The following is a 27,904-nucleotide window of genomic DNA, read 5'->3' on the forward strand; positions in this document are numbered from 1 at the left end:
GACTCATCAAGATGACACTCAGTAACCCTTCAGAACTAGATGAACTAATGAGTGAAGCAGCGTGAGAAATCCATAAAATCTCTTGAGGTGCGAAAATGGAACCCCTAAATAAACTAGTTTGAAACAACTTAGAAAAAAAAAGACAAATACCACATGATACACTTATCTATGGAATCTAAAAAATGACACAAATGACCTTATGTATGACAGAAACAGAATAAAAAACATAGAGAACAGACTTGTGATACTGTGTGTGGGGCAGGTTGGATTGGGAGTTTGAGATTAGCAGATGCAGACTATTGATACTATATACAGGATGGATAAACAAAAAGATCCTGTTGTATACAGCAGGGAATTATATTCAATATCCTATAATAAACTGTAATGGAAAAGAATACAAATACCATTTAGATAACATAAAAAATGATTGAAAAAAATACGTGCAAAACAGTATGCTGCTGCTGCTAAGTCGCTTCAGTCGTGTCCGACTCTGTGCGACCCCATAGACGGCAGCCCACCAGGCTCCCCTGTCCTTGGGATTCTCCAGGCAAGAACACTGGAGTGGGTTGACATTTCCTTCTCCAATGCATGAAAGCGAAAAGTGAAAGTGAAGTTGCTCAGTCGTGTCCGACTCTAGCAACCCCATGGACTGCAGCCCACCAGGCTCCTCTGTCCATGGGATTTTCCAGGCAAAAGTACTGCAGTGGGGTGCCATTGCCTTCTCCAAACAGTATGCTAAAAACTACAAAATATTGATGAGAAAATTTTAAAGATCTAAATAAATGGAGAGGTATATCATGGTCGTGGATTTGAAAACAATATTATTAAAGTATCAATTCTCCCCCAAGTTGATCTACAGAGGGAATGCAATTCCAATAAAAATCTTAGCAGGTTTTATTTGTAGAAATGACAAGCTGATTTTATACTTTGAACAGAAATGCAAAAGACATAGAATATTCAAAACAATTTTTAAAAAGAGCAAAATTAGAGGACTTACATTACTTGATTTCATGATTTATGACAGACCTATAATAATCAAGACAGTGTAGGGCATAAATTTCGACATATATGAGACCAATGGAACAGAACTAATACTTCAGAAATAGACCCACATATATATGGTCAATTGATTTTTTACAAATGTGCCAAAGATTTCAATAGAGGAAAGAAAGAGTCTTCTCAACAGATAACAATGAAACAACAGGATACTGCAGGATGGGAACTGGACGAACATTTACCATTACCAAACACCTTACAAAAAATTAACTTGAACTTCCTTAGTGGTTAAGTGGTTGAGAATCTGCCTGCCAGTGCAGGGGACATGGGTTCGATCCTTGGTCTAGAAACATTCCACATGCCTCTGGGCAACTAAGCCTAAGCCTGTGTGCCACAACTATCAAAACCCTCACTTCAGAGCCTATACTCTACAACAAGAAAAGCTAGCACAATGAAAAGCCATGCACCGCAACTAGAGACTAGCCCCTGCTCGCCACAACTAGAGAAAGTCTGTACACACCAATGAAGATCCAGGGCAGCCAAAAGTAAACAAATAAATTTAAAAAAAAGAATAATTCCATTAAAAAAATTATCTTGACACAGAGCATAGAACTAAATGTAAAAGCCAGAACCATAAAACTTCCAGAAGAAAATACAGGTGAAAATTTTCCACAACTAGGAGGAAGCAAAGATTTACTAAATAAAACACAATGGCAAAAATTGTTTTAAAAATTAATAACTTCATCTTCATGGTATTAATTTAAAATTGGTTTCCGTTAAAATGTCTGGACTTTGAAAAACACATTAATAACTTGCAAAGACAAGCCACTAAAAATAGGAGAAAATATTCACAATATATATGAAAAGGACCTGCATCTAGAATATACAGAAACTCATGAATAATCAAATTTAAAAACAGGCAAATGATCAGCTGGTCAACACTGGTCATCATGCAAAATAAATTAACAGTAATTTTTAGAACTGTAACGTATGCAGTATTACTAGAGCACTTTATATGCACTAGAATGGCTAAAATTAAAAAGACAATTCCAAGTGTGACAAAGATATGGAGTAGCTACAACTTAGTCATTGATGGTTGGATTTAAAAATGGTATAACCACTTTTGAAAACACTTTGACAGTTTCTTTCTTTTGAAAAACATCTTTATTGAGATATAATTTACATACCATAAAATTCAATCATTTTAAGTGTATAATTCAATGTTTTTAGTATATTCACATAATTGACAATTATCACCATGATCTAAATTTAGAACATTTTCACCAACCCCAAAAGAAACTTCATAACAATTAACAGTCATTCCCCAACTTACTCCCAACTCAGCTGTAGGTAACCACTAATCTATTTTCTGTCTCTATAGATTTGCTTATTCTGGTCATTAAAATAAATGGAATCACACAATATATGGTCTCTGTGACTGGCTTCCTTAATTTAGCATATGTTTTCAGGAATCACCCATGTTGTATCAGGTATCAGTACTTCATTCCTTTTTATGGCTGTACAATAATATTCCATTGTATGGATGCATCACGTTTTGTTTACATATTTAGTTGCTGATGGACATTTTGGTTGTTTCTAGTTTTACTACTTGTGGCTCAGTAGTAAAGAATCCGCCTGCCAAGGCAGGAGACGTGGGTTCAATCCTTGGGTCGGGAAGACCCTCTGGAGAAAGACATGGCAACCCACTCCAGTATTCTTGCCTGGGAAATCCCATGGACAGTATTCTTGCCGGGGAAATCCCATAGACAGAGGAGTCTGCCGAGCTATAGTCCATGGGGTTACAAAAGAGTTGGACACGACTTAGCAACTAAACAACAGATACCAGTTTTAAGTTATCATGAATAATAGCAGTATGAATATTTGTATACAAGTCTTTGGGTGGATATATATTTTCATTTCTCTTGGGTAAATAGCTAGAAGTGTCACAATATGGATGAATCTTAGACACAAGAGAGTTTATGTGAAATTCATAAAAGACAAATATAATCTATAGTGATAGAAATTAAATCAGTGGTTACCTAATTTGGTTCAGTTCAGTTCAGTTACTCAGTCGTGTCCGACTCTTTGTGACCCCACGAATCGCAGCACGCCAGGCCTCCCTGTCCATCACCAACTTCCGGAGTTCACTCAGGCTCACGTCCATCGAGTCAGTGATGCCATCCAGCCATCTCATCCTCTGTCGTCCCCTTCTCCTCCTGCCCCCAATCCCTCCCAGCATCAGAGTCTCCTAATAACTAATCAGTGGTTACCTAATCAGGGCCCAAATTTGCAGATAAGACTAATTGTAGGAAAGAATTTTAATGGGTTATGGAAATAAAATGTTCTGTATCTTGTGATGGTGATGATTACATAAATATATCTTATATGTTAATTACATCTCAATAAAGTTAAATAAAAAGTCCAGGAACTCATGTCAAGGCAAAAAAAAAACAAAAACAAAACATGGTTATAGCAGTAAACTTAAGTTTTTTTTGGTCTTGCCATTCCATTTTTGGTTGGGGCAAGCATGATTCAGACTGATATATCAGTATCCATAAGCTAGCAGTTTCTAGTATTTTCCAAAGATTCCCCTCATTGTGCTACTTCTCGTCACCTCTCCACCACGGCAATCCTCCCTGACAAACTAAATGGACTCTGCGTAGCAATCAACAGTGTTTGCAATCATTTTCAGCTGGGCAGTAGTTACATGAAATTTTTTAAATTGGGTGTACTGTCACTTTTAATTGGGTGTACCAGGGCTTCCCTGGTGAGTCAGTCATAAACAATCTGCCTGGGAGGGATTGGGAGACCTGGGTTCGATCCCTGGGTTGGGAAGATTCCCTGGAGAAGGAAACAGCTACCCACTCCAGTATTCTGGCCTAGAGAATTCCACAGACAGAGAAGCCTGGCAGGCTATAGTCCATGGTGTCACAAAGAGTCGGACACGACTGAGCGACTTTCACTGTTACTTTTTTGACAATCATTTGCCAAGCTCAGAGACTAGAGTCCCACCTTTACCAAGGATACTTAATGAAGGTTCTACTTTTGCCTTTTTTATAAAACTGAGGCAGGGGTAAAAGATATGAGATGATCACTGCCCTCCTTGTGGAAATTCACTTCAAAAAGGGTCATCAGCCAACCATTTATGGATGTATAACGAGGGGACGTTTCACTGGGATACCTATAAACTAAACTTTCTTAGGTTTATAAAGGGTTGTGGGGTGCTGTTGCAAGCACACCAAATACTACAGGGGAGTGAGGTCTATAGACTAGCACACAGGCAAAGGCCTAAACAAGAAGCGAGTGATCCTGATTCTTACTCTGTGAAGTCCTTAAGGGAATATATGATTTTTGCATTTTTATAGCCCCTAGTATGGCACAGAGCAGATACCTCTGTACTTATACACAGAAAAGAAATAATCTGGGGAATGTGAAGCTGGGACACCCATTCCTTGTCTTGCTGCACAAACCAAGGACACCAAGAAGCAGAGAATTCTTAGACTAAACCAGGTTCTGAGAATTTCCTTGGTAGGCAAGAATTGTTCTTTTTCAGAACATTTTAGCTCCAAAAAAAAAAAAGTACAGGAGCTACAACAAATAGAACATGTAAAATCATAGGCTTCATTCGAGCGAACATCCCTCCCTCCACTAGGTGCTTACAGTGACTTTCTATCCAAGATAACCCGAATCTCTCTCCAGGGCACAATCATCCAATGTAACTGGAAAAAAAGGATCCAAAAGGTGGACACAAGCCTCTGGATAGACTAAAAAAGATGATGCTCTTTAAAAGATAACTCTTTCTTCTATACAGCTAACTTGCATATAATATGCAGAAGGTTTTTTTCCCCCTTTCTATTTTCATACTCAGGACCAAACTCAATTTCAGAACCAATTTAAGCTGGCCAGTTCTCCTGTCCATACATGTCTTTCAAGCCTGCACTGAAATTTACTGATCTCATAGGCTGGCTCTGTCTTTCTGGAAGGTGGACCAGATAATGAACCTCACAGTGGGTGATTCATGAAAGGTCATCACTTGGTTAAAAGAAGGGCGACAGTGATTTTCTTTAATTTCCCTGGGCAGTTGCCCCACCTCCCTGACTTTATTTGGTTGAAGCCCTAGAAACTCTTTGTGAAGCTTTTCTTTGTACTAATTACACATCCAACATGCCCAGGTCCTTACCCTGCACAAGCAAGTTATGCAATCATACCAAGAGGCAGCCAAGATAATCGGGGCAGGGGAACAGGATACACATATTTACCAAATATCATACCAGGCCTTCTCCTTCTCTATGGCTTACTGCAGGCAGGACATTCCACCCAGCTCAAACCAAGAGGCAGATGATCTCTGTCCTCCCCACTTGAGGCCTTTCCTTGGAAACAGATCACATCTCAGGGAGGGAGACAGAAAACACCATCTCAGCTCCTAATTCTCTAGCAATCTGACATGGGGGTCTCTGCCTCCTTGCCAAGGCTCACTTATCTGTCCCTCCTTAACAGAGTTCTTCACCAGAAATCCCATTTGTGGGCTAAACACAGTTTCCCTCCTAGTTGGGTGGGTCATTTTTAAGATTGTAACTTCCTTTGAGCAGGATCACTATGAAAGGTCAAAGTGCTGTTACGGTACTTAGCAAAAACATTTCCAATTACACAGCCTATAACAGAGAAAATAGCTTGCATAATAATAACACTTTTGGCCTCCAAAGTTACTATAACAGTGGCAAACCATGCTTTTCCAAGCATATCTTAAAAGAGTTTTGAGCTACCTTCTAGGAAAGAAGTTGCAATGGAAATAAAACAAAAGTACCAGAAGGTCTATTTGGAAGGAAGGAAGTGGCTAGAAAACAAACTGAAGAGTAAAGTTCTTGCTATCTTTATATCTAATAACTGGGAGAAAGAGCCTTCTTAACTTAAAACAAGGTCTGCTGTATCCTGAAACTTCTTGAAAAATTGATAACTACTGGAATTCCTACGAGCTCCAATGCTATTTCTCCCATGCACTGCCAAAGAAGCTTTACCGACAGTGAAGTCTGATTGAGGAAGACCAGAAGTTTATGTGATGGGCATTTCAAAATTCATACTTAATTGGAGGAAATACTGGCAGTGGCAGACAGGAATAATAAGTTAAGCTCTTCAGCAGTGACCTCTGCATTCATCTAGATTGACTGAGGGACATTAATTTTGAATCTTCACTTTGCTACTTAAAAAGAAAAAAAAATGGAACTACCACTTTAAAAACAATTAAAATTCAGTGTGCTATGTTTTAGATTTTGACCCAAAAATATATATCATCTTTAAAAGAAATAAGTTCATGAAAACTTTTTAAAAATTCATCCTCTTCCTTGGGTATGTGGAAAAGCTTTATTTTTCATAGTGACTTTGCTGGCATTCTTGGCTGGGATAAAGAGACTTCCCCTCATTTGTAAAGCTATCGCACTGTGCCAGGAGCCTACTGAGGCACTGCTGCCTAACTGGCAGGCAAATCCTCAGGTCCCTGTTCAGGATTTTCCTTCCTTAACTGAATGGGCCTTTCCCAAACTGGGATTCTTTCCCCACCGCCTAGAAATGAGACCTGTTACCCCTGTTCTCTCTGCTTCTCCCTCCACTTTCCTATCCTGACTTGCCTCTTCCTTCAGAATACCTAACAGACTCTAGTTGTCTTGCATGTTTCAAGAAATGAAAAAGCTCAGACTTTGGTGTCAGACTGACCTAGGTTCACATTATGGCTTTATCACTAGCAGCTGTGTGATCTTGGACAAACTACTTGAGTCTCTTCAGCATCCTCATCTATAAAATGAGGATAACTGTATCTACCTCAGACAATTGATTAAATTAAGCAAATAGCCTAAATAAAAGTGCCTAGCTCAAAAACGCCTCGTTGTTCCTTTTATCTATTTGTGTCCTTTTTAAATCCAAGATACTTTCTTCCCTATTCAGAGGAGCTAAAATCCAAGACCCTTTCCCCTCTGATCTGGTAGTGCAGCTTATCTCTTGGTCCAAGTAAGAGAGTACTTACAGCTGACCTTCCTACATGGACCTTCTCATGATGCCCTATGTAACAGAAAGTTGATTTCCAAGGTTAAGCAGCTTGTAGGAAAACCCCTCTGCCTCTGACTTTGTGTCTTTCCTGCGTTAGTGAGTCCAGTTAACAAATAACTCATATCAAACTTTTTTTCCTGCCAATGAGGTCACTCGAAATGCCAGAATCTAAACAAAGGCAGAAAAGAGAGGCAGGGTCAGACAGTCAATGCTGTGTCACATGCTCGTACTCACTAAGAGTTCCCACAGCAACCATCACTCAGGCTTAGAGAGACTGCAAAACTAAAGGCTGTTGTACAAAAACAATGCCAAGTACAGGAAACTGAGTTATGGCTATCATGAGAGTCTTAAATCTCAGCTCTAGCATATGTCTCTGCCAAGGCTGCCTTGCCTGACAGCCAATGCCATGTTTTAAGATGAGAAAATATCACAAGGGCTCTCAAAATAGGCTGCTCAGAGGTCTTGATTGCCTTGGGAGGCAATATAGGTGGCTCCCATGGGGAAAGTGACCTACACTCACTTCCTGCATGGAAAGCCCTGCCTTGTAGCTTTACAGCTCCCTTCTCCCAGTCTTCCTCAACAACCAGTGGTGTGCTGGAGCTGGCTGACACATGCTTGGCCTGTGAGAGTGAACTGTTAGATTTTTAAGCACTGTGAGAGCCACTTGGTTTCACACTGGTGGCTATGCTGGGAGTATTTGTCCTCAGAACTACAAATCAGCCCCCTCCAACTACTTGCCCTCCTACCAGCTGTTAAACATCTACCTAACACCCCAAAGGGCCAACAACTCTAAAGCTGAAGTACCAGGCTCGACTTTCCTCATAAGTCTTGAAGCTTTTAGGATATCTCCCAAAGATCTTTATGTGTTTCCTCCTAGATGTTCACAAATAACAGGTGCCACCCAGGCACCCCAACAGTGTTTGCCTCACAAACACAGACTCTCCTCTTGTTAGTATCTCACTCTTCTCTGGGAAAATAATGCTGGATTTTGTTAGGATTTCTAAACACCCAGCAGTTATTTATAGTGATTCGTAGGATCCAGAGAAAATCAAAAAGGGTTAGAAAGATTACTAATAGATGAAAATAAATACTCAGCTTCCAATGTAACTTTCACTCAATCACATATGAAGCATTTTTTGTTTAATTCTGCAAGGCAGAGGGGAGGGAAGGGAAGCTGTTCAATAAACAGATTCAGTTTTGAAAGATGAGAAATTTCTAGAGATAACTGCACAACAATGTACATATTAACACTCCTGTAGTGTACAGTTAAGAATGGTTAAGATGGTAAATTTTATTATATTTGTTTGTATGTTATGTGTTTGCTATATTTGTTATACCAGGAAAAAAAAAGAGAGCTAGGTTTGCTTAGTAGGTCTAATAATATGCCTACTAGCACTGAGGGGGGCTCATACCAGGCCTTTGATGAATACTTGTGAACTGAATCAAAGGAGGTATAATTAGGACAGGGATGAGAGTCGGTACACTAGGGATTATGGAAGATGTGCTAACAATTTAAATGACTGAATTATACATCTAAGTCATCCAGTCCCGGGGCGCCCTGGGACCTGAGGACAAGGCAGAGACACTCTGGGACTCTTCGCACTCTTTCTGTCCTTTTCAGGTCCTGGCTTTGAGGATATTTTACAATCTATGTCTCTCCATTTATCCAATTCCTATCCTTCCCCTTTCAAGGCCCAACTCAATTCTTCTCTCTTCCACATGGCCTTTCCAACAACACAACCCACAGAGATCATTCTCTAACAGGAACCTACAGATCCTATTGCTAGTACTGGTCAGCTATTGATAATAAACTGCCTTAAGCCATCTTTCGCACTTATTTTATCCTTTGAGAACAAAGGCTCTTTATCATACTTCTGCATCCCTCAAATGCCTAGGATGATCTGAAGCACAAAGCATTAAATGCTAAAATACTGAGAACTGAATGAAGATTGAAGAAAGTTAAGAGTGGGCCAATCACTTACTTGCTTTCCAATGGGATATTTCAATGGCACAAAACTGGTCATGAGTGTAACTGAAAGCTTAAGGAATCAGGTGATCAGCGAAGGTTTTGTCTTGAATGCTAAATTGCCACTATGTTCTCTAGATACTCAGGGCTCTAGAGAATCTGTAAAGTTCTGCTATGAAACTCTCTTTGGTATAAGGAAATTAGAGCTGATACAAGTCAATGTCACAGCATTTGCAAACCTAAATAAATAGCAAATAGTCTAAAAGGAGCTTAAGATCCTCAAAGGGCATTTTCAAAGGTCTGATGGCTTTGGGGTCAAGGAAAGTATGAGGTACTATTCAAGACAACTAAGCCAGTGATTTTCTACAAAACTTTGTATGTTGAAGGGGCCAAAGACTGGTTGAGAATTTTAAGAAAGATGGACCCTTTTCGAGGAGGGAAAAAAGGACAGATGCATAATTTACACAATTTCAGAGTGTTCAATAATTTTCTAAAGCCTATGCTTGGACTTTGGATTAAAAAACCAATGAGTTAAAAAAAAAAAACAAACGATGAGCTAGTGTGTAGATCCATTTCTAGCAGGATGTAGCCAGCAATAATAAATTTTTTTCTTAATTCGAAACAGGAATGAAGGAGACGGAGTATAGCAGAGTTTAAATAGGACAAGATAGGGAGGAGAATCCCCCGAAGAGCTCTTCTATTCCAACATACTTACCTGAAGGGAGCACTGAATCATCAAGACAAGATCTCTTCAAAGCATCCAAACCCAGGACTTAGGCTGGGGCCCAGAATTTCTCTTAAATCCCTCCCATCCCCATTCATTTAGTAGAAACAAAAGGGTCATTGGGATTTATCTATGAGAATCCCACAGGTTTTGAGAGTGAGACTCAGCTATCCTCGTGGGAAAATGAAAATCAGAGTGGAAGTCACTGGTAGGGACAGTTCAGTTCAGTTGCTCAGTCATGTCCGACTCTTTGCAACCCCATGAATTGCAGCATGCCAGGCCTCCTTGTCCATCACCAACTCCCGGAGTTCACCCAAACTCATGTCCATCGAGTCGGTGATGCCATCCAGCCATCTTATCCTCTGTCGTCCCCTTCTCCTCCTGCCCCTAATCCCTCCCAGCATCAGAGTCTTTTCCAATGAGTCTAGTCTTCGCATGAGGTGGCCAAAGTATTGGAGTTTCAGCTTTAGCATCATTCCTTCCAAAGAAATCCCAGGGCTGATCTCCTTCAGAATGGACTGGTTGGATCTCCTTGCAGTCCAAGGGACTCTCAAGAGTCTTCTCCAACACCACAGTTCAAAAGCATCAATTCTTCAGCGCTCAGCCTTCTTCACAGTCCAACTCTCACATCCATACATGACCACAGGAAAAACCATAGCCTGACTAGACGAACCTTTGTTGGCAAAGTAATGTCTCTGCTTATGAATCAAAGACCTAAATGTAAAAGCTAAAACTATAAAAGGCAACCCACAGAATGGGAGAAAATGTTTGCAAATCATATGTCTGATGAAGGATAAATACCTATAGAGTACATAGATATTCCTAAAAGTCAACAACAAAAATCCAAACAATCCAATTTAAAAATGGGCAAGAGGCTTGAATAGAATTTCTCCAAAGAAGATAAAGAATGGTCAATAAACATATAAAAAGATGCTCAACATTAATAATGATTAGGGAAATAACAATTAAAGCCACAATGAGATACTACTTCACCCTCATTAGGATGGCTATTATAAAAAAACAGGAAAAATTGGAATAATTTTATATTTCAGGTGCAACCAATCTGGGAAACACTATGATAGCATCTCAAAAAATTAAACACAGAATTAATTCCCATTTGATCCAGCAGTTCCATTTCTGGGTATATACACAAAAGAACTGAAAACAGGGACTCACACACCAATTTCACAGTATTCTTCACAGTAGCCACAAGGTGGAAGCAACTCAAATGTTCATCGATGGACAGAAGGATAAACAAAATGTGCTATATACACATCAATGGAATATCATTCACCTTCGAAAGAAATGAAATTCTGATACATGCTACAACATTGAAGACATTATGCTAAAAGAAATAAACCGGATATGAGCAGGCTAAGTCACTTCAGTTGTGTCTGACTCTGCGACTCTATGGACTGTAGCCTACAAGGCTCCTCTCTCCATGGGATTCTCCAGGCAAGAAAACGAATTGATTGCCATTTCCTTCTCCATATACAAAAGGACAAATATTGTATGATTCTACTTTCTGTGAGACCCTTGGAGTAGTCAGATTGTTGTTTAACAACAGTAAGTTTTGTTGTTAAGCTGTGTCCAACTCTTTTGCGACCCCATGGACTGTATGTAGCCTGCCAGGCTCTCACACAGAGACAAACAGTAGAAGAGTGATTACCAGGGGCTGGGGGGAGGGGAAATGAAGAGTTACTGTTTAATGGGTATAGCATTCAGCATGCAATGATGAGAAAGTTCTGGAGATGGATAGCAGTGATGGTTACAGCAATATGAATGTACTTAACACCACTGAACTATATACTTAAAAATTGTTCAATTGGTAAATTTTATGCATATTTTACCACACGCACACAAGAAGAGTTAATATGTACAAGGTTCACAATCAACCCCAGACAAATATGACTCCTGTGCGTACAATATAAAAATGCAAGCAGTTTATTACACTAGAAAATGCATGACCATTAAGTCACACTGAGGGTATTAACTGATTAAAAGACTTTGCTCTCCATGAAGCCAAAGAGAAGTAACAAAAAATGCCATCCATCATCTGGACACCTAAAAATAAATCCAGTGTGAGAGATTGGGCTCTGTTTGATAAGCAATAATGGATTTACAAGCATCATCTTAAAATGCCTCAAACAGACTGCTAGAATGTGTCTGGGGGTTGTCAGAACTCAAAAAGTCATAAATCTCTTGCCAGAAGAAAATGGCAGCCTGAGCAGGCAGATCTAGCAAAGAGCCCTCTCTTATCTGCTGTCTTACTAAGCTCAATAAACCCCAGTTGATGCCAATCCATGGTCTTTAGGTTTACTTTAATAATACTTCAGAATCTACTTGGGGATTAAATTCCCAATTTCCTCTTTCTACTTAGTTTGCTGCTAACAACTGCGGGTCCATTTTTTTTATTTTTATTTTTTTTTTGCGGGGGGGGGGTTGGGGGGCAGGCACGTGGCCTGTGGGATCTTAGTTCCCTGACAAGGAATCAAACCCGTGCCCCCTGCATTGGAAGTGTGGAGTCTTAACCACATGACTGAAAGGGAAGTCCCTGCAGTGCCTATTGCATCCCAAACCCAGTTCTTTAGGAAGCTGTGAATACACTTAACATTAGTGATATCAGCATTAAGTAAAGGGAGAGAAGTGCTCCAACACATGCTGGAGATTAACAAGGAGTCAAAATACTTCTAACCTGATAGTGCTGAGAATAAAACCAAGTGTACTCTAATGCTGTCCTTTATTGCCCTTCAGAGTCAGTTAGGGAAGAGAAGCAACAACTATTTTGAGGGCAGTTTTGAAAAGGGTCCCAGAATAGAATCACCCTTCCTCCACTACCCAAGTGTAAAGGATTGTTAAAAGAGGTGAGTATACACAAACTCCGTGACAGTAAGGACTACACTTGATTATTCACTACTGATCCCTGCTACCCAGCACCACTCTTTGTACACAGCAGATATGCAATATTATTTATTAAGAAAAGAAATCTTTGAGAGCTGCTTCCCTTTCCTCATTTTCAAATAGGGCTGTGTTTTCTCCCACTCTATAGAAGTTGCCTCATCTCTGGCTTGTGGACGCTTTCTGAGAGGCACTTTCATCACTTCATTTAACTCTGAAAGAAGTTGGAGGAGGGGTGAGGACACGTGCTTGCTAATCATCCTTTTCCAGATTGCCTCATGCGCCAGAATGGATTTTTATTATTGGTCTGTGGCTGCTACTGCTGTAGAAAGATTTCAGCCTGACCTTCCCAAGCTGCTGGGGGATGAATACTGCACGTGGCTGACTGGGAAAAAATGTGTCTTCCTCTTTTTTTTAAAAACAAACAAAAAAAAGCTTTTAGACTAAACAGAGCTCACTGTGATAGGAAAGTCACCCTTTCTTTCACTATACAAAGCTCAAGATGTTGACTTCTTTTGCATAAAAACAATATAACAAAACTGATCTGAACCGGTTCAACAGGAAAAAGGTAGGATGTTGAAGCACCTCACAGAGAGCAGTGGCATCAAAGTCCTGAACAGGACTTAGGGCTGCTCCATAGGCAGAAGAGGAAAAAAGAAAATGAAAGCCATTTATCAAAGTGGTTTAAGTAAGAGGATGGATTCCCACAGCTGGCCTCACAAAGGAGAATAAATATGTCAAAGGGAAAACTGATAGACTAATTGAGTCCTATCCATCTGGCTGAGGAAAGAGCCACTGGTGGGAATACTGAGAAGCTGTCTGTTAGGCAAAGGCTTGCTCTGGTGCCTCATTTGGCCAATGGAATAGCTTTTAGGAACACTGAACACACAATCACACCACAGCTGGCTAGCTGGCCCTGCCAGCAAGAGGCTCACAGAAGGGCTACACTGATGCAAACACCAAAAAAGGGAAAGCAGAGCATAGGCAATGTTGTTTTTTTAATTGGCTTGGAGACTATATCTGAACTCTCACCTCATGAATAACCAGGCCCTTCAACTTGGGAGTAGGGTGAGAAGGAAGGGAGACCTATGAATGTATGTCTCATTTTGTGCTTTTGAAAACAAGACTCAAAGTCTTGTTCTGAAACATCAAGTTCGATACCATGTTATACTAAAGCCCCATCTTACTTTTATATAATGCAGAGCTGAGGGCTCTTTTCTTTGGGAAAAGAGGAAATCAGGCCAAACTAAAGGAAAACAACACACAACACTATCTGCATATGCCACAGTTCATACCACAGAAAAACCTGCTCAGAAATAATTGTTCAAGGCACACAGAACTCAATTCTAATGCAAATCTGTCCCAAGGAGGGTTCATATTTTAAGGAGCCAAACAACATCAAAGTAAGCTGAACTCAGGGTTTTTCTAACTGGCAGTTTCAACCATTTCTAAGTTTTCATTTCTTATTTTCAAAAGTCAAAATGACTCTCTGCCTAAAATTAAAAAAAAAAAGAAATGCCTTATCACCCACACTAAAATAACAATTCACCAAAATTTCACCTACATTATCTTTTACATAATTAAATGAACCCTTCACATAGCACAAAAGCAGAAGCCATCATTCTAATTAAAGTACTATCAACAAATCCCTTACTAATTCCTCTTAAGCAGCCTGGCTCTTGCCACTCCCACTAGAAGCTCAGTCACCGAATCCCTCTGCCATCTTAGAGGACTTGATGCTGGCCACCAACTAGGGCCACTTTGAGGAAAGTAGTGGCTTACCTGCTCCTCCGACAGTTGGGATATGTGATTCACAGCAGCGTAGGATTCAATTTTGGGGTTAAAGTGGTTGATGATGGCTCTGAAACAGAGAATTAACATTAATACAGTACCAGATGGAATAAGAAGATAATGAGTTAAAAACAAGTATCAGTTACCCTCTGATTTAGAGTATGAGACCATGGGTGTGACTCTCAGAAGCTAACTGTCCTCTTATGAACATGAGGTCACATGGGGTGAAGTGATTACTCTAAAATGGGAAAGGTTTAATTATTTATTAGACAGAGAACAGAATCAAGTATGCCTGCTCTGTAAATGAACTAGGGGAAAATCTCACAACCAAACAAAAGTCAAAACCTAGCATCCTTCAGATGAGAAACAGGGCTCAGGCGGCTGTCCACCAGGCGGCCCTCGTGTTTCAGTCAGAAAAAAAACACTTTGCTCTGCTCTTACTCAGGAGAACAGGGCATTCAGTGAAGCTGGACCAACATGTGGGTTGAATACAGTCTCTGAAGAACGTAAGATTTCCCAAAACCTACAACCGTCATATTTGTTAGTTAATATTTTGAACCAAAATTTTATTTCCAGCCATTCAACCAAAATCTGAATGTTGTTTTCAAACATTTTCTCTTCAGGGTCACCAAGTCATATCAAATCTATCTCTTAAAAACCTCTGAAATCTGAAATAAATTTCCCTGAAACCAACGCTTTAGTATAGACCTTTGTGATTTCTTGTCTGGTAGAGTAGAAAACCAATAGTCATGTATGGATTTGAGAGTTGGACTATAAAGAAGGCTGAGCACCAAAGAATTTATGCTTTCAAACTGTGGTGCTTGAGAAGACTCTTCAGAGTCCCTTGGACAGCAAGTAGATCAAATCAGCCAATCCTAAAGGAAATCAACCCTGAATATTCATTGGAAGGGCTGATGCTGAAGCTAAAGCTCCAATACTTTGGCCACCTGATGTGAAGAGCTGACTTACTGGGAAAGACCCCGAAGCTGGGAAAAACTGAGGGCAAGAGGAGAATGGGGTGACAGAGGATGAGATGGTTGGATGGTACCACTGACTCAATGGATATGAGTTTGAGCAAACTCCAGGAGATAGTGATGGACAGAGAAGCATGGACAGAGAAGCCTGGTGTGTTACAGTTCACAGGATTGCAAAGAGATGGACATGACTTAGCGACTGAACAACAAGAAGAGTTTAAAAAACACAGGTTTTAGACTAGAGGTTAATGGGGAGAAGAGAAAAATCTAACAGAACAATTTCAAATAATATGTGCAGATACTCTCCTCTTTATGAGGTGTTTAGTTCCCATTATCACCGAGAGTAAGCTAGACTTATCTCCATAGAGTAGCAAAAGGGAAAAATAGTAACTTGACAGTAAAGAATCTTGGCAAATCTACTTCAACCAAGTAATGAAGGTGAGCATCATCAGTAATGTCATGTAATCCCTGGTATGGTCTGGTAAGAAGGGCACTTCATCTCTGTCGTGTACTTTCAGAAATTCATGATCTCAATCTAAGAACAAGAAAAACATCAGACAAACCCACACTGGGGTACATTCTAGAGAATACCTTGCCAGTTACTCCTCAAGACTGTCAAGGTCATAAAAAACAAAACTTGAGGAAGAGTCATAGACTGGAGCCCATTGGTGAGATATGACTAAATGCAACCTGATGCTCTGAATTGGATTCGGGAACAGAAAGAGGACATTAATGATAAACTGTTGAAACCCAAACAAAATATGGAGTTTAGCTAATAGTAACATATCAATGCCTGTTTCTTAGTATTGATAAACATACCATGGTAATGTAAGAGGGGAGAAACTAGGTTGAGAGGCATATAGAAACTCTATGCTCTATCTTTGCATTTTTTCCTATAATTTTAAAATTATTCCAAAATTGATGCTTTTGAACTGTGGTGTTGGAGAAGACTCTTGAGAGTCCCTTGGACTGCAAGGAGATCCAACCAGTCCATCCTAAAGGAGATCAGTTCTGGGTGTTCATTGGAAGGACTGATGCTGAAGCTGAAACTCCAATACTTTGGCCACCTCATGTGAAGAGTTGACTCATTGGAAAAGACCCTGATGCTGGGAGGGATTGGGGGCAGGAGGAGAAGGGGATGACAGACGATGAGATGGGTGGATGGCATCACCAACTCGATGGACATGGGTTTGGGTGAACTCCGGGAGTTGGTGATGGACAGGGAGGCCTGGAGTGCTGTAATTCATGGGGTTGCAAAGAGTCGGACACGATTGAGCAACTGAACTGAACTGAAAGTTCATTAAAATGTGTGTATGACAGCATAATAGAAATCAATATATTCTTTTAATATAATTTACTGATAGTAAAGAATTTAATCTAACCCAAATATCAGAAGTATAAGCCAGAAATTTAAAAAGAAAATCATGGTGTGGAATCCCAGTTTGACCAATGTTTTTCTGAATGATTTTTTGAAGCTGTATATTTTGCCAGAGGGATAAAATGGGAATAATAATATCTGTTTTAGCACAGTAACTAGGAATAGTACATTGCAGGCATACAACAAATGCTTGTTGAAAGAGGGAACTAAATCTTAAGAGGATTCATGCAATATTTACATAGTAAAGCAATGTTAAATATCTAGCACAATGCCTGGCACACAGCTGGTACTCAATAAATATTCAATGAATGACTAAATCAAATAGGACAGAAATGGGTCAGGCACAAGAGGCAAGTTTTGGTAACTTATTTTCCAAGAGACTGTCAAGAAGGGTAGAGATGTTATTATCTGCAAGATAAGGTTGTGGGGCTTGGTCTAAATCCAAAATATCCACTGTAATCAAGTTGGGGGGGGGTGTCAAATATTTTTATCATTCAGAAAGCAAAATTTGAGGATACTGGCAGGGATGACAACAGTCCAGGAACAGAAAAGAAAACCGGGAGGCTAAACCCAATGAGAAGACGGGGTCAGGTATAGGGAACTGAGAATCCCACCAATCCTAGCAGCAGCACTAATTTACAGTTAACCCAGGATAGAGTCTGAGTCACAGAACTCAGCTCCCAAGAGTGATGGCAGTGAGTAAAGGAAATACAATAGACAAATCAATTTACTATCAGACCTCAGTTATTTTGGAAAACGGAAATTGCATTCTTTAAATACATCTATTTCATGCTTTTATAGGTTGGTTTTTTTTAAAGGTTTTCTTTAAATTTCTTAGTAAAAAAATTTTTTGAAAAGTGTTTGAAAAAAATCCTGACTCAGCTGAACTAGAATTGCATTTTTGTTTTGATGTGCCTAGGTTTGGAGAACAGAGAACTCCAAAAAACCCTAATGTCTGTCTGGGTGGGATGGTACCAGCCACTGGCCCAGTTGGCAATCCAGAGAAGCCGGTGAGGTAAGGACAATGAAATAATTCCTGGGAATGGAACAAATAGGGATGTTGTAATTCTATTCCCTTCCTATCAGAGGAATTTTCTTGCCAAGAAAGAAAGCAAGGAAGCAAGAAAGAAATGAGAGAGAAAGGAGAAAGAAAAAGAGGGAAGAAAGAAAGACAGGGAAGGAGCTCAGAGCAAGAAACAAAGGAGAGAGGAGATGGGGGAGAGAAAGAGAAAAAAATTGGAAGGTACTATCTTCAGAAAGTACACTTATTTCCTTCCCTTCTAACTGTTTACATCTGCCAAGTATCAGCTGGGTCTATGGATGCCCTATGCTTGATACTGCAGGGCATATATGCTGATGCTGTTTAGGCAAACTTATCCTAAGAGTATGATAGATTTGTCAGTCTGAGAATTTATATTTTGGAACGAACATAAAATCATCCTCCAACCTAACCTGTAACATTCTCTCCCCAGAGCTTCAGATCTCTGCAAGTGATGAAGGTCTCCTACCAGGCAACTTAAGGGACTGTTTAGAAACCTGAGACAGGTGAAACAGTGTAAATCCAGTTAATAATCTCTAACTCAGGACCCACACAGGACACAGTATATGCCTCTGCTTTACTCTTCCTGCTGTTTATTTGGGACTGTTATCTGTAAAATCTGAGTACTAATCTGATTTTCTGGAGATACCAGGTGCAAGGTGCTAGGTCTAAGAGGTAAGAAAAACAGTCTGATGCTGGCTGTTCTCCCTCCATGCTCTTTAGCAAGGCATTTCAGACAGGGTTTGGAAGCTTCCTATTTATTCAAGTGCTCAGGACTTCATACTGTTGAAATGGAAGTATGTTCTGAGGCAGCAAAGAGATGACAAAACACCAAAATCAGGCTAAGTCAGCCCACACTGAGTGACACATACCTTTGCAGTGACTGAAATACTTAGCTTCTCCTTCCCCAGGAAGTCTGGAGGCTACCAGGGCTCACCTGGGTTGTGATTTCACGCTTCCCCACCTGGGATAGCCCCCAGAATTAAACTCATGCCTGACCAGCTCTCAGTGGGAGAAAAATGAGATACGAGATTTATGGATGAAGGAGGAATCTCTCTTTTCTTCAGGCTTTCCTTCTCACTGATACCACCTCTAAAAAGATCTACCATCATTTCTTCTGAACATCTGGGAGGAGAGGAGGAGACTACTAAGTCATTCTAATTGTAGCTCTCTCATTTTCATTGATCAAAACCTGTCAAAACAGGTAGCAACTGTCACGTGCTGAAGTCTAAAATTTTAGGTTTCCAGACAAGAAATGGCAGTTTTTTTCTATCAGAAGATGAGTGATCAAAGTATGATTTTAATTCCCTCACGACTTATTTCATCCAAAAAGGCCCTTCAGCAGTGAAAGCAGAGTCCTAACCACTAGACTGCCAAGGAATTCCTTTTGTACACTGAGGTTGGCTTTCATCTAATATCAGCCTTTCAGGTATTCAAACCAAACCTAGCCTTTGCCAATGGAAAACTCTCATGCTACAAAGTATTTTTGAAAAGGAGACTTGAAAGGAGAGGAGGAATAGGGAAGAAGAGGAAGGTGTAAGTGGACAATGAATGAGAAAACAGCCATTATGCACTGACTAAGGTTTCTCTTTGACAAAGGTAGCAAAACAATCAAGTTGGAAAAGAAGAATCTTTGCAAGAAATGATGCTGGAACAACTGAGTATCTACATGCAAAGGGATGAAGCTGAACCACATACTATACCCATACTATACCCAAAAATTAACTCAAAATGGAACACAGATTTAATATACGATCTAAAAACCATAAAACTTTCAGAAGAACACATGAGAGTACATCTTCATGAACTTGGGTGAGGCAATGATTCCTTAGGGTAACAAAAGCACAAGTGACAAAAAAAAAAAAAAAAAAAAGTAGGTCAAGTTTAAAAACTTCTGTGCTGCAAATGATAACCACCAAGAAAGTGAAAAGACAACCCACAGAATGGGAGGAAATACTTGCAAATCATGTATCTGATGAAAAACCCCCATGAGATACCACTTCACACTCACTAGGATCATAATAACCCCAAAAAAAGTTAACAAGTGTTGGCAAGGACATGAAGAAATTAGAACTCTTATACACTGCTGGTGGGATAGTAAAATGGTACAGATACTTTGGAAAGTGGTTTGGAAGTTTCTCAAATGTTAGTACATACAGAGTTACCCTATGACCCAGAAATTCTATTCTTACATGCCCAAAAGAATGAAAACATTATGTTCACACAAAAACTTGTACCTAATTGTTCACAGTGGCATTATTCATAATATCCAAAAAGTAGAAACAACTCAAATGGATAAAATGTGGTATAGCTATAGTTAAATATTATTCACCCACAAAAAGGAATGAAGTACTGATAAATGCTAAAATGTGAATGAATCTTGAAAAAGTTGTTATGTGAAAGAAACCAGACACAAAAGGCCACATAATATACTATTCCATTTGCAGGAAAGGTTTATACAGACAAATTTATACAGACAGAATAAATTTATAAAGACAAAAAATAAATTAGTGGTTGCCTGGGGCTAAGGGAAGGATTAGAGGAGAAATGGGGATGGACTGCTAAAGGATATGGAGTACCTTTCTGGGGGGACAACATTCTAAAAAGTAGATTGTGGTGATAGTTGTATTACCTTGTGAGCATATTAAACAACAAGTTGCACACGTAAATGTCTGAGTTATAACATAGGAATTGTTGTTCAGTCGCCCAGTTGTGTCTGAATCTTTGCGACCCCGTGGACTGCAGCACGCCAGCCTCGGCTTAAGGCATCCTCGACTCCAGCAGTTCTTGAGCAAACTTCTTTCCTTAGTAAACAATTCCACATAGAATTCACAGATTCCAGAGTGTTTCACTCACCAAGATAACTTTCCTAGAGCTTGTGTATGCCCATGATGCTGGTGGCAAGAGGAAAAGGAGCTCACTGGGCTACTCTGTCATAAATTAGAGCAGATAGAGTCTAAGGAGCTTCTAGAGAAGCCTCTGTGGTCAGTGTCATAAGAAGGAGCAGAGATACGGGCATTGACACTGCAAGCCACATGTGCAGGGAGGAACAACTCTGCCCGGAGATAAGAAAAGTTCAATTCCCAGCAACATGCATGATATCTTCAGATGAAAAGGTCTGCATTTGTCAAAGTATGTCAACTTCTGGCTGTTGAACACAGAACTCCTTGGAATAAAATGTTACCGGTAGACTGAAGGGGGGAGAAAGAAGGTTCTCCTAGTCTCAACACTCATGACTACTTTTTGTTTTTGAGAAATGACTGGAGCTGCCTACATTACTCAGAGAAAGCCATCCATCCAAGACTAGGAAGAGGATTTAAAGAAATAAGGCCTAAGGAAAGGGGAAGGAGTCTGGAGGTAGAACTTAGTGGGGAAAGGGAATATAAATTCCTACCAAACCATCAGTTCTCCTCACACTGGAACTGAATGCACCATGAAAGCAGGGACCAAATTTATTTTGTTCACCAATATATTCCCAAGCCTTTAGCAAAACTGAATAAATTAAAATCTATGAAGGTTTTTGTCCAATCTCACCACAAGTAAGGAGGTTCATGATCACCAGCTATTCTCCAAAAGCATGAAAATAACAATAAAAATGCTTTATCCCCAACCCGGAAGGAAAGGTGACTCAGACATGAACAGCTGTCCCCAAAAGAAGGAACAAAAGTTGTCAATGAAGACAGTAAAGCTTTCTCTTCCTTTCAAGTCATATGAGGAGGTCAGGGAAAAGCTTTCTGGCATTTCTTATAAAAATAACCTAGTATCTTCTCAAAGTAAGCCTGAATTTTTGTTTGTTTGTTTAGGGGTAGGGATTGGGAGAGGTGTTGGGGAGTGTGTTATACTCTGGTACTGGCTCTCCTAAATGCTACTGACTTGGAAAGTTCCAAAAAGGGAAAGGAAGAAGAAACAATGTCATAGAAAGGTAAACTGCTGAAGTCAGTCACAGTAAGGCATGGATTTGCACCCAAAGCACCTTTAAGGGCAAGAATCTGGGCCACCCTCCAATGCAACTGTCAACTTCTTACTGCTGAAGACAGGGGTCACTTATATAAACTGAAGCAAAATGAAGTGGACAGATGGAACAACAAGGCTGAGCTACAAACCGGCTGGGGATTTCTTGGTCCATTTTTAACTTATTCTCTCTGATTCATGACTCTGCAAAGTGGCTTTCTTTTTCCCAGTGCTGGATGGATGATGGCTGAGACACATAGTTAATGCCCAACTTATCCAGGAAATGCATGGAAATGTTACCTTAAAAATGCAGGCAATGTAGCTTAGGAGAAAATGTGGGTTCTTCTTTATATCCAATGCAAATCTAAAGTAAATCCTCCTAACATGCAATTTCTCACAATCCCAGCTACCTTTCACAGACAGAAGTCTCTAAGGGTCTTTTATGAAACAATAACTAAATAATAGTTTCATCCAGAAGCTCGGAACATGGTGCCTGTTTCCTTACTAAGACATCTGAGAAAGCAGACTGTCTCTAAAAGCTGCTATGTAAATTCTTCAGGCACAAAGGAGAAAAACAGGCAAAGGTTGTTTACAGGCAGATTCTATAGCTCTGATTCCAAGGAAGGAGGGAACATAACTGGTATACGCAACAAGGTACATATGAGGAAAATTCCTAAAAGTTTCACCCTAACACTATTCTTATAAGGCCACAGATTTACATTAAAAGGTCTGATTATGGGTGAATACCTAAAGCCTGATACATCTGGATTTCAAGCCTAGTCTTACCAAGCTATAGTCCTGTATTCTCAAATACTTGCTAAACATGTACACCTGTATGTCATGCTTTGTTTACATGGTTTTCTTCACACTACTGTTGTTTAGTTGCTAAGTTGTGTCTGACTTTTTGCGACCCACAGACTGCAGTATGCCAGGCTTCCCTGTCCTCCACCATATCCTGGACATGGAATACTATTTTTCTTCATCACCAAAAAGCTGAAGTCTTAGTTTTCCTTTTGGAAGCCCCAGTTATAACGCCATCATTTCCCTGCACAACATAATTCACATAATGTAAAAAACAAAGCTTTAAAGGCATTAGACCTGAGTTAAAACTCTGATTTCTCTACTTCTAGGCTGCAAGACCTTGGGCAAGACACCAACCTCTCTGAGTACCAGAGAAGTATTCTTCATCTAGTTGGGTTTCCTTTCTAAAGCTTTTCTTTGTGTCTTCCTATATAACCATGTTGCTGCTACTAAGTCGCTTCAGTCATGTCTGACTCTGTGCGACCCCAGAGATGGCAGCCCACCAGGCTTCCCCATCCCTGGGGTTTTCCAGGCAAGAACACTGGAGTGGGTTGTCATTTCCTTTTCCAATGCATGAAAGTGAAAAGTGAAAGTGAAGTCGCTCAGTCGTTCCTGACTCTTAGCAACCCCATGGACTGCAGCCTACCAGGCTCCTTTGTCCATGGATTTTCCAGGCAAGAGTACTGGAGTGGGGTGCCATTGCCTTCTCCGTATATAACCATAACTTGCCCTAAAGAAAACTTATCCCCTCAAGCAGTTTCCGTTTTCCTAGACCCAAAAGAGCAGTCCAGTGATCTGTACTACAGAGTATATTCCCAGATATCTGGAATTAAAGATAATTCCCTGATGGTCCAGGGGTTAGGAGTCCTCAATTTCACTGCAGGACTGCAGGGGACATGACTTTGATCCCTGGTCGGGGAACTAAGATCCCACAGGCCACATGGCATGGCCAAAAAAAAAAGACAAGGAAGAAAAGAAAGGGGACAAGAAAACCATCATATTCATACCTGCTTCAACCTGGGAAACCTTCAAACATACAGGTTACAAGACTGGCTTCTGAGAAAGGGTGAAGGTATGATTGAGTGGTATGTAGCAGTGATTAAATTGGTTCCTCTGAGGCTGGGTTATTTAACTTTAAATTAACATATCTTTTCACCTTCAGAATTGCCTCATATACTCCCATTTCATGCAGTAACAAGCTTCCCTCTCCATGAAGTCAATGAATCTTCAGCCCATCCAATTCAACAACAACAAAAAAGCAATTTCCCTTGATGCCTGTTAACAGCAGTGTATTACAAGCCTCAGAGATTCTGCTGATTAACATTAAACAAAATAAAACCTCAAATAAGAATACCTTTTAACCTTTTCACTCTGAAACTAGTCAAAACTTCAGCAAGTGACCTGTTTCCTCTAACTTACCTTTTATGTTCTAGGTCTTAACCCTTTCATGCCAAATATCCCCTTCTTTATACTGCTGTTTCTGTGGCCATTCAAGACCAGAGATGAAAAAATGGACCCTTACTATAGAAGACATTTTGACAACCATCAGGAAGGTTGAGCTACTGGCCAATGCATCTAGTCACGTGCTTTATTCAATGATCCAAAGTCTGTAAATTGGCCAAGAGAATTTGATTTATTAGTATACTTAAACTCATTAGGGTTGCAAGAATCAGACACGACTTAGCAACTAAACCACCATAAACTTACTGACTGAAGGAAATGGAACTGTGAATGGTGTAGTCCCAAACTACACCATGGTAACCCTCAGGTTTTAACGGGGAATGATTTAAGTCAGTATCTCTCTCGATTTCTAGGTGAGAAGCACATGTGTCACACTTGGCAAGTTATTCACCTACTCGACATTTTTCTAGTCTCTGCATTAGACAAATGAAAGTTCACAATTCATTAACTGGAGGGAAACAAGAAAGAGTTAATGTGTATGAAATGTACATGGCCTGAGGGACAGTTGCCTCATTTTCTGAAGCTGTGCATGGCTAGCATTTTGGCAGTTTGAGATTTCTACCTTGATGCATGATTTTACCCAATGTAGGTTTCTGCCTCATCACCTGCTGGAAATTAAGCAATTGGTTATAGCTACTTTGCTTGAAAAATGAGCTAATTTCTAGTTACTGTGGCCCCAAACCATAGATTTAAGCCAAGTGAGATACCATGGGCTTTACATTTTGGCTAAATTATCTCTTCTACCACTGACAAGAGAGGGAAACAGAATTCCTTCTTGCTTTTTAGATACCAGCCTGACTTTGTTTCACTCTTTCCACAATCATAATGAAAGTAAATGAAGAAAAATGAACCACAGGAGATGAAGGAACCACAAAAGTCAAACGGACCATGTACATTTCCGTAGAAGATATCACTTAATCTATGCCCCTTAGAAATGCTTGCTTTTTATCAAAGCTTTCTCTCAATAAATGAACAGAGGCTCCAAAGCTTTCCTAGGACAAAACACCTACAAGATAAGCCTCCCCCTGCTCAGATCCCATTATTCTGTGCTACAGATTTCCTTACTTTGTTCTAGTAGCAGGCCAGGAGCTGCTGGCAGAGTTCCTAGGGCTGCAGGATGCAAACCTTTGATACCCTTTGCAATTAGTAGTTTAGCCCTGGATTTCTTGTCTCCAGAAGCAAGGCCCCTCTACACTCTCAGAAATTAGTGACTATAAAGGAACAAAATGGGCCAAGTGAAAAAGTCTAACAGACTTTCTACCTTATTTCAGGATACAAGAAAATCCTAATACATACCTGCAAGGACTTCTGAGGCAGTGGAGATCAGCTCAAAACCCCAAGAAGTGATCTATTTTTAATTAACAGTAAACATTCCAATCCCTTGAATGTGACCTGAGAACTTAAAAAAAAAAAAACTGACATGTGCCAAAACCCTGAAACATTTTAATTATACCTCATTCCCATCAGCACAATTAATCAACTTATAGGACACTTATAATTTTGAGTATGGGGGACAGGATGACAAAAAAAAAAAAAAATTAGTAACTGACTAACTTAGGCTTCTTTTCCTATCACTTCAAAAACAGGGAATTAATTTAGTGAATCACATGCTAGACTGGGGACAGCAGGGAATATTCTGTGGATCCCATACTATAGTTAGAGAAAAACAGGCACATGGATTCCAAACTAAGTGGGAAGAGCTGTGCATATACTTCAGTGGTGGAGAGGGAGAAATGGGGATCTCATGTGGATAAAAATGGAAGACGGCTGACCAGACTCCTGGGTTAGTCCAGTGTGGGCCATATGGACACCATACTAGCAAGGAGTGGGCCCAATGTTCATGTCATCAGAGAGAGGAACGTGGGCATATGGATCACATACTGGTTTTCAACTACTCCAAGTAAAGAATGAAATTAAAAGACATGAAAAGGGGTTTATGCTCCATCCCAGGGGTATCTTTTAGAACTCCTCAGGAAAGGTAATCAGCGACTCTGCCAAAGTAATTAAGCAAGAGAACATTTACCATAAAGCCCACATCAGTTAAGTGAACAGAGATGAATCTTATTACGGCGCACTGTCAGCTCTGAACCTGCAGGTGCTACGCGCCCGGACTGCTGGCCCACCCACTGTGGTGGAGCGCTTTGCCTTTCTTTGCAGCTCTGAAGAAGCAGGCTTCTCTCACCTGCTCTGGCTGTGTTCTGCTGCCTTCAGAAAGTCCTAGTACAAGTGGTTTAATGCTAAGAAGCCTGAGTATAACTAGTAGAGGCAGGTGTTGGGGTTGGCTAGAGAAAGGAGCCCTGAGAGGTAGAAAGTATGGGTGTTGGAGAAAAAGCAGGGGAGCTGGATAGTAAAGTAAGGAGAATAGGACAGTTGAGTAAATTAAGAAGTAATCAGGTAAATCAAGTAGAATAAATAAGCTGCTCAAAGTTTCGAACCATTCTGTTTAGGTGAAGTTGATGGTATCTCTTCTCACTGAAAAGGGGAAAAGTTAAAACTTCACTGCAAAGATTGAGGGCAAGAGGAGAAGGGGGTGACAAAGGATGAGATGGTTGGATGGCATCATCAACTCAATGAACATTAGTTTGAGTAAATCCTGGGAGATGGTGAAGAACATGGAAGCCTGGCGTGTTGCAGTCCATGGGGTTGCAAACAGTGGGACACGACTAAGCAACTGAACAACAACAATAATGCAATACACTTTCTCCACAGGAAAAGAAATACTACTGAGGAATATTGCTTCTTCAGTGTTAATAGTAGCAGAGGCTACTATTAGCCTCTGCTAATATCTGCTTTATTAATGAGTTAGCTCCAAATCTAAAGGGTCAGATTTTTCTCAACAACCTAATCACTATCTATTGTTGAACAAAATTCACTGTTTGCTAAAGGAAACTGGTGTTTTATCAATCATTCTAGATTTACAAATGGTACCTGATATACATTTGGCCCTATTTTTTTCTGCAAAGAAGATTAAAAAAAAAAGCCTCAAACTGACTAAATGGTAGTCTACTAAGTTAGAGACCCAGAGAGCTTCTATTCAACAGAAACTCTCACAAGAGGATGGCTGTCAGAGTCCTTGTGGCGACAAATTACAAAATCATATAACACATTTTAAAAAACTCATCAAAGGCCATGTGTCTGTCACTCGGAGGAGTAGTTAACAGTATACAGACAAGTAGATAAGGCCTCTGCGTTTACAGATCTATAAATCTTTAACTCATTATCAAGAGGAGATTCCCAAAGACATTGCTGGGAGAAGACATAACCAGCTACTGAGAAAATGAGATGGAATGGGTTTGTGACCCAAACTGGAGGTCTTATAGCACATGCACACACAGGCACTCACATATTTGAACTTCTCTCTAGACCTAGAACAAGTGTAAACAAAGAGCTGTGGTAAAAATGATTTACAGGCTTACTTTCTACCGTAGCCCTTTGTTTGCAACAGAGCCTGCAGTTTCCTTACAAGGCAGTGGGAGGTGGGAAAAGGAGAGGAGACTAGATGATTACTACTCAGAACCAAGCAGAGCTGCCCAGGAGAGGACTTAATGGGAGGATAAATTTGGGACCTGATTCTTTGACAGCACTTCCAGTAATAGCTAGTAAAGCAGGGGGTGAAAGCCAGCTCCACACATTCATCATAATAGTGCAACAAGATGAAGGTCTTTGGGGGAGAGTCTACGAAATCCGGAGTAAGAAAATGAAGCCCATGTGGAGGGCGAGGCGGTTGGCTCTGGCAAACTCTCTCTACAGGAGGCTGCGTATAATTGTTTTATGCTCACAAAGAAGTTATTATCTGCTTTCTCTCCAATATACCAGAAATAGTGGTAAGCTTTTCCTCTCCTGAAAAAGTGATGTTACCAAAAGGACAGATTTAGTGTTAAAGTGATTC

The 27,904-nt window shown here is 40.1% G+C and overlaps 1 protein-coding gene across 4 annotated transcripts in view; it reads right to left on the reverse strand.

Annotated features, from left to right (window-relative positions):
- ARMH3 (armadillo like helical domain containing 3) overlaps positions 1–27,904 on the reverse strand; it is a 172,901-nt gene that overhangs the window by 17,415 nt on the left and 127,582 nt on the right. For 2 of the 4 annotated variants that reach the window (XM_006053135.3, XM_044935204.1), the window contains exon 24: positions 14,403–14,481. In XM_006053135.3, coding sequence (XP_006053197.1) covers positions 14,403–14,481 — 79 coding nt within the window. Of the gene's footprint in view, positions 1–14,402; positions 14,482–25,311; positions 25,415–27,904 lie in introns of those variants that run through there. The other 2 variants (XM_044935205.1, XR_006548057.1) reach the window with 2 other exon arrangements.

This window comes from Bubalus bubalis, chromosome 23 (genome assembly GCF_019923935.1).
Source record: "Bubalus bubalis isolate 160015118507 breed Murrah chromosome 23, NDDB_SH_1, whole genome shotgun sequence".
Taxonomy (NCBI): domain Eukaryota; kingdom Metazoa; phylum Chordata; class Mammalia; order Artiodactyla; family Bovidae; genus Bubalus; species Bubalus bubalis.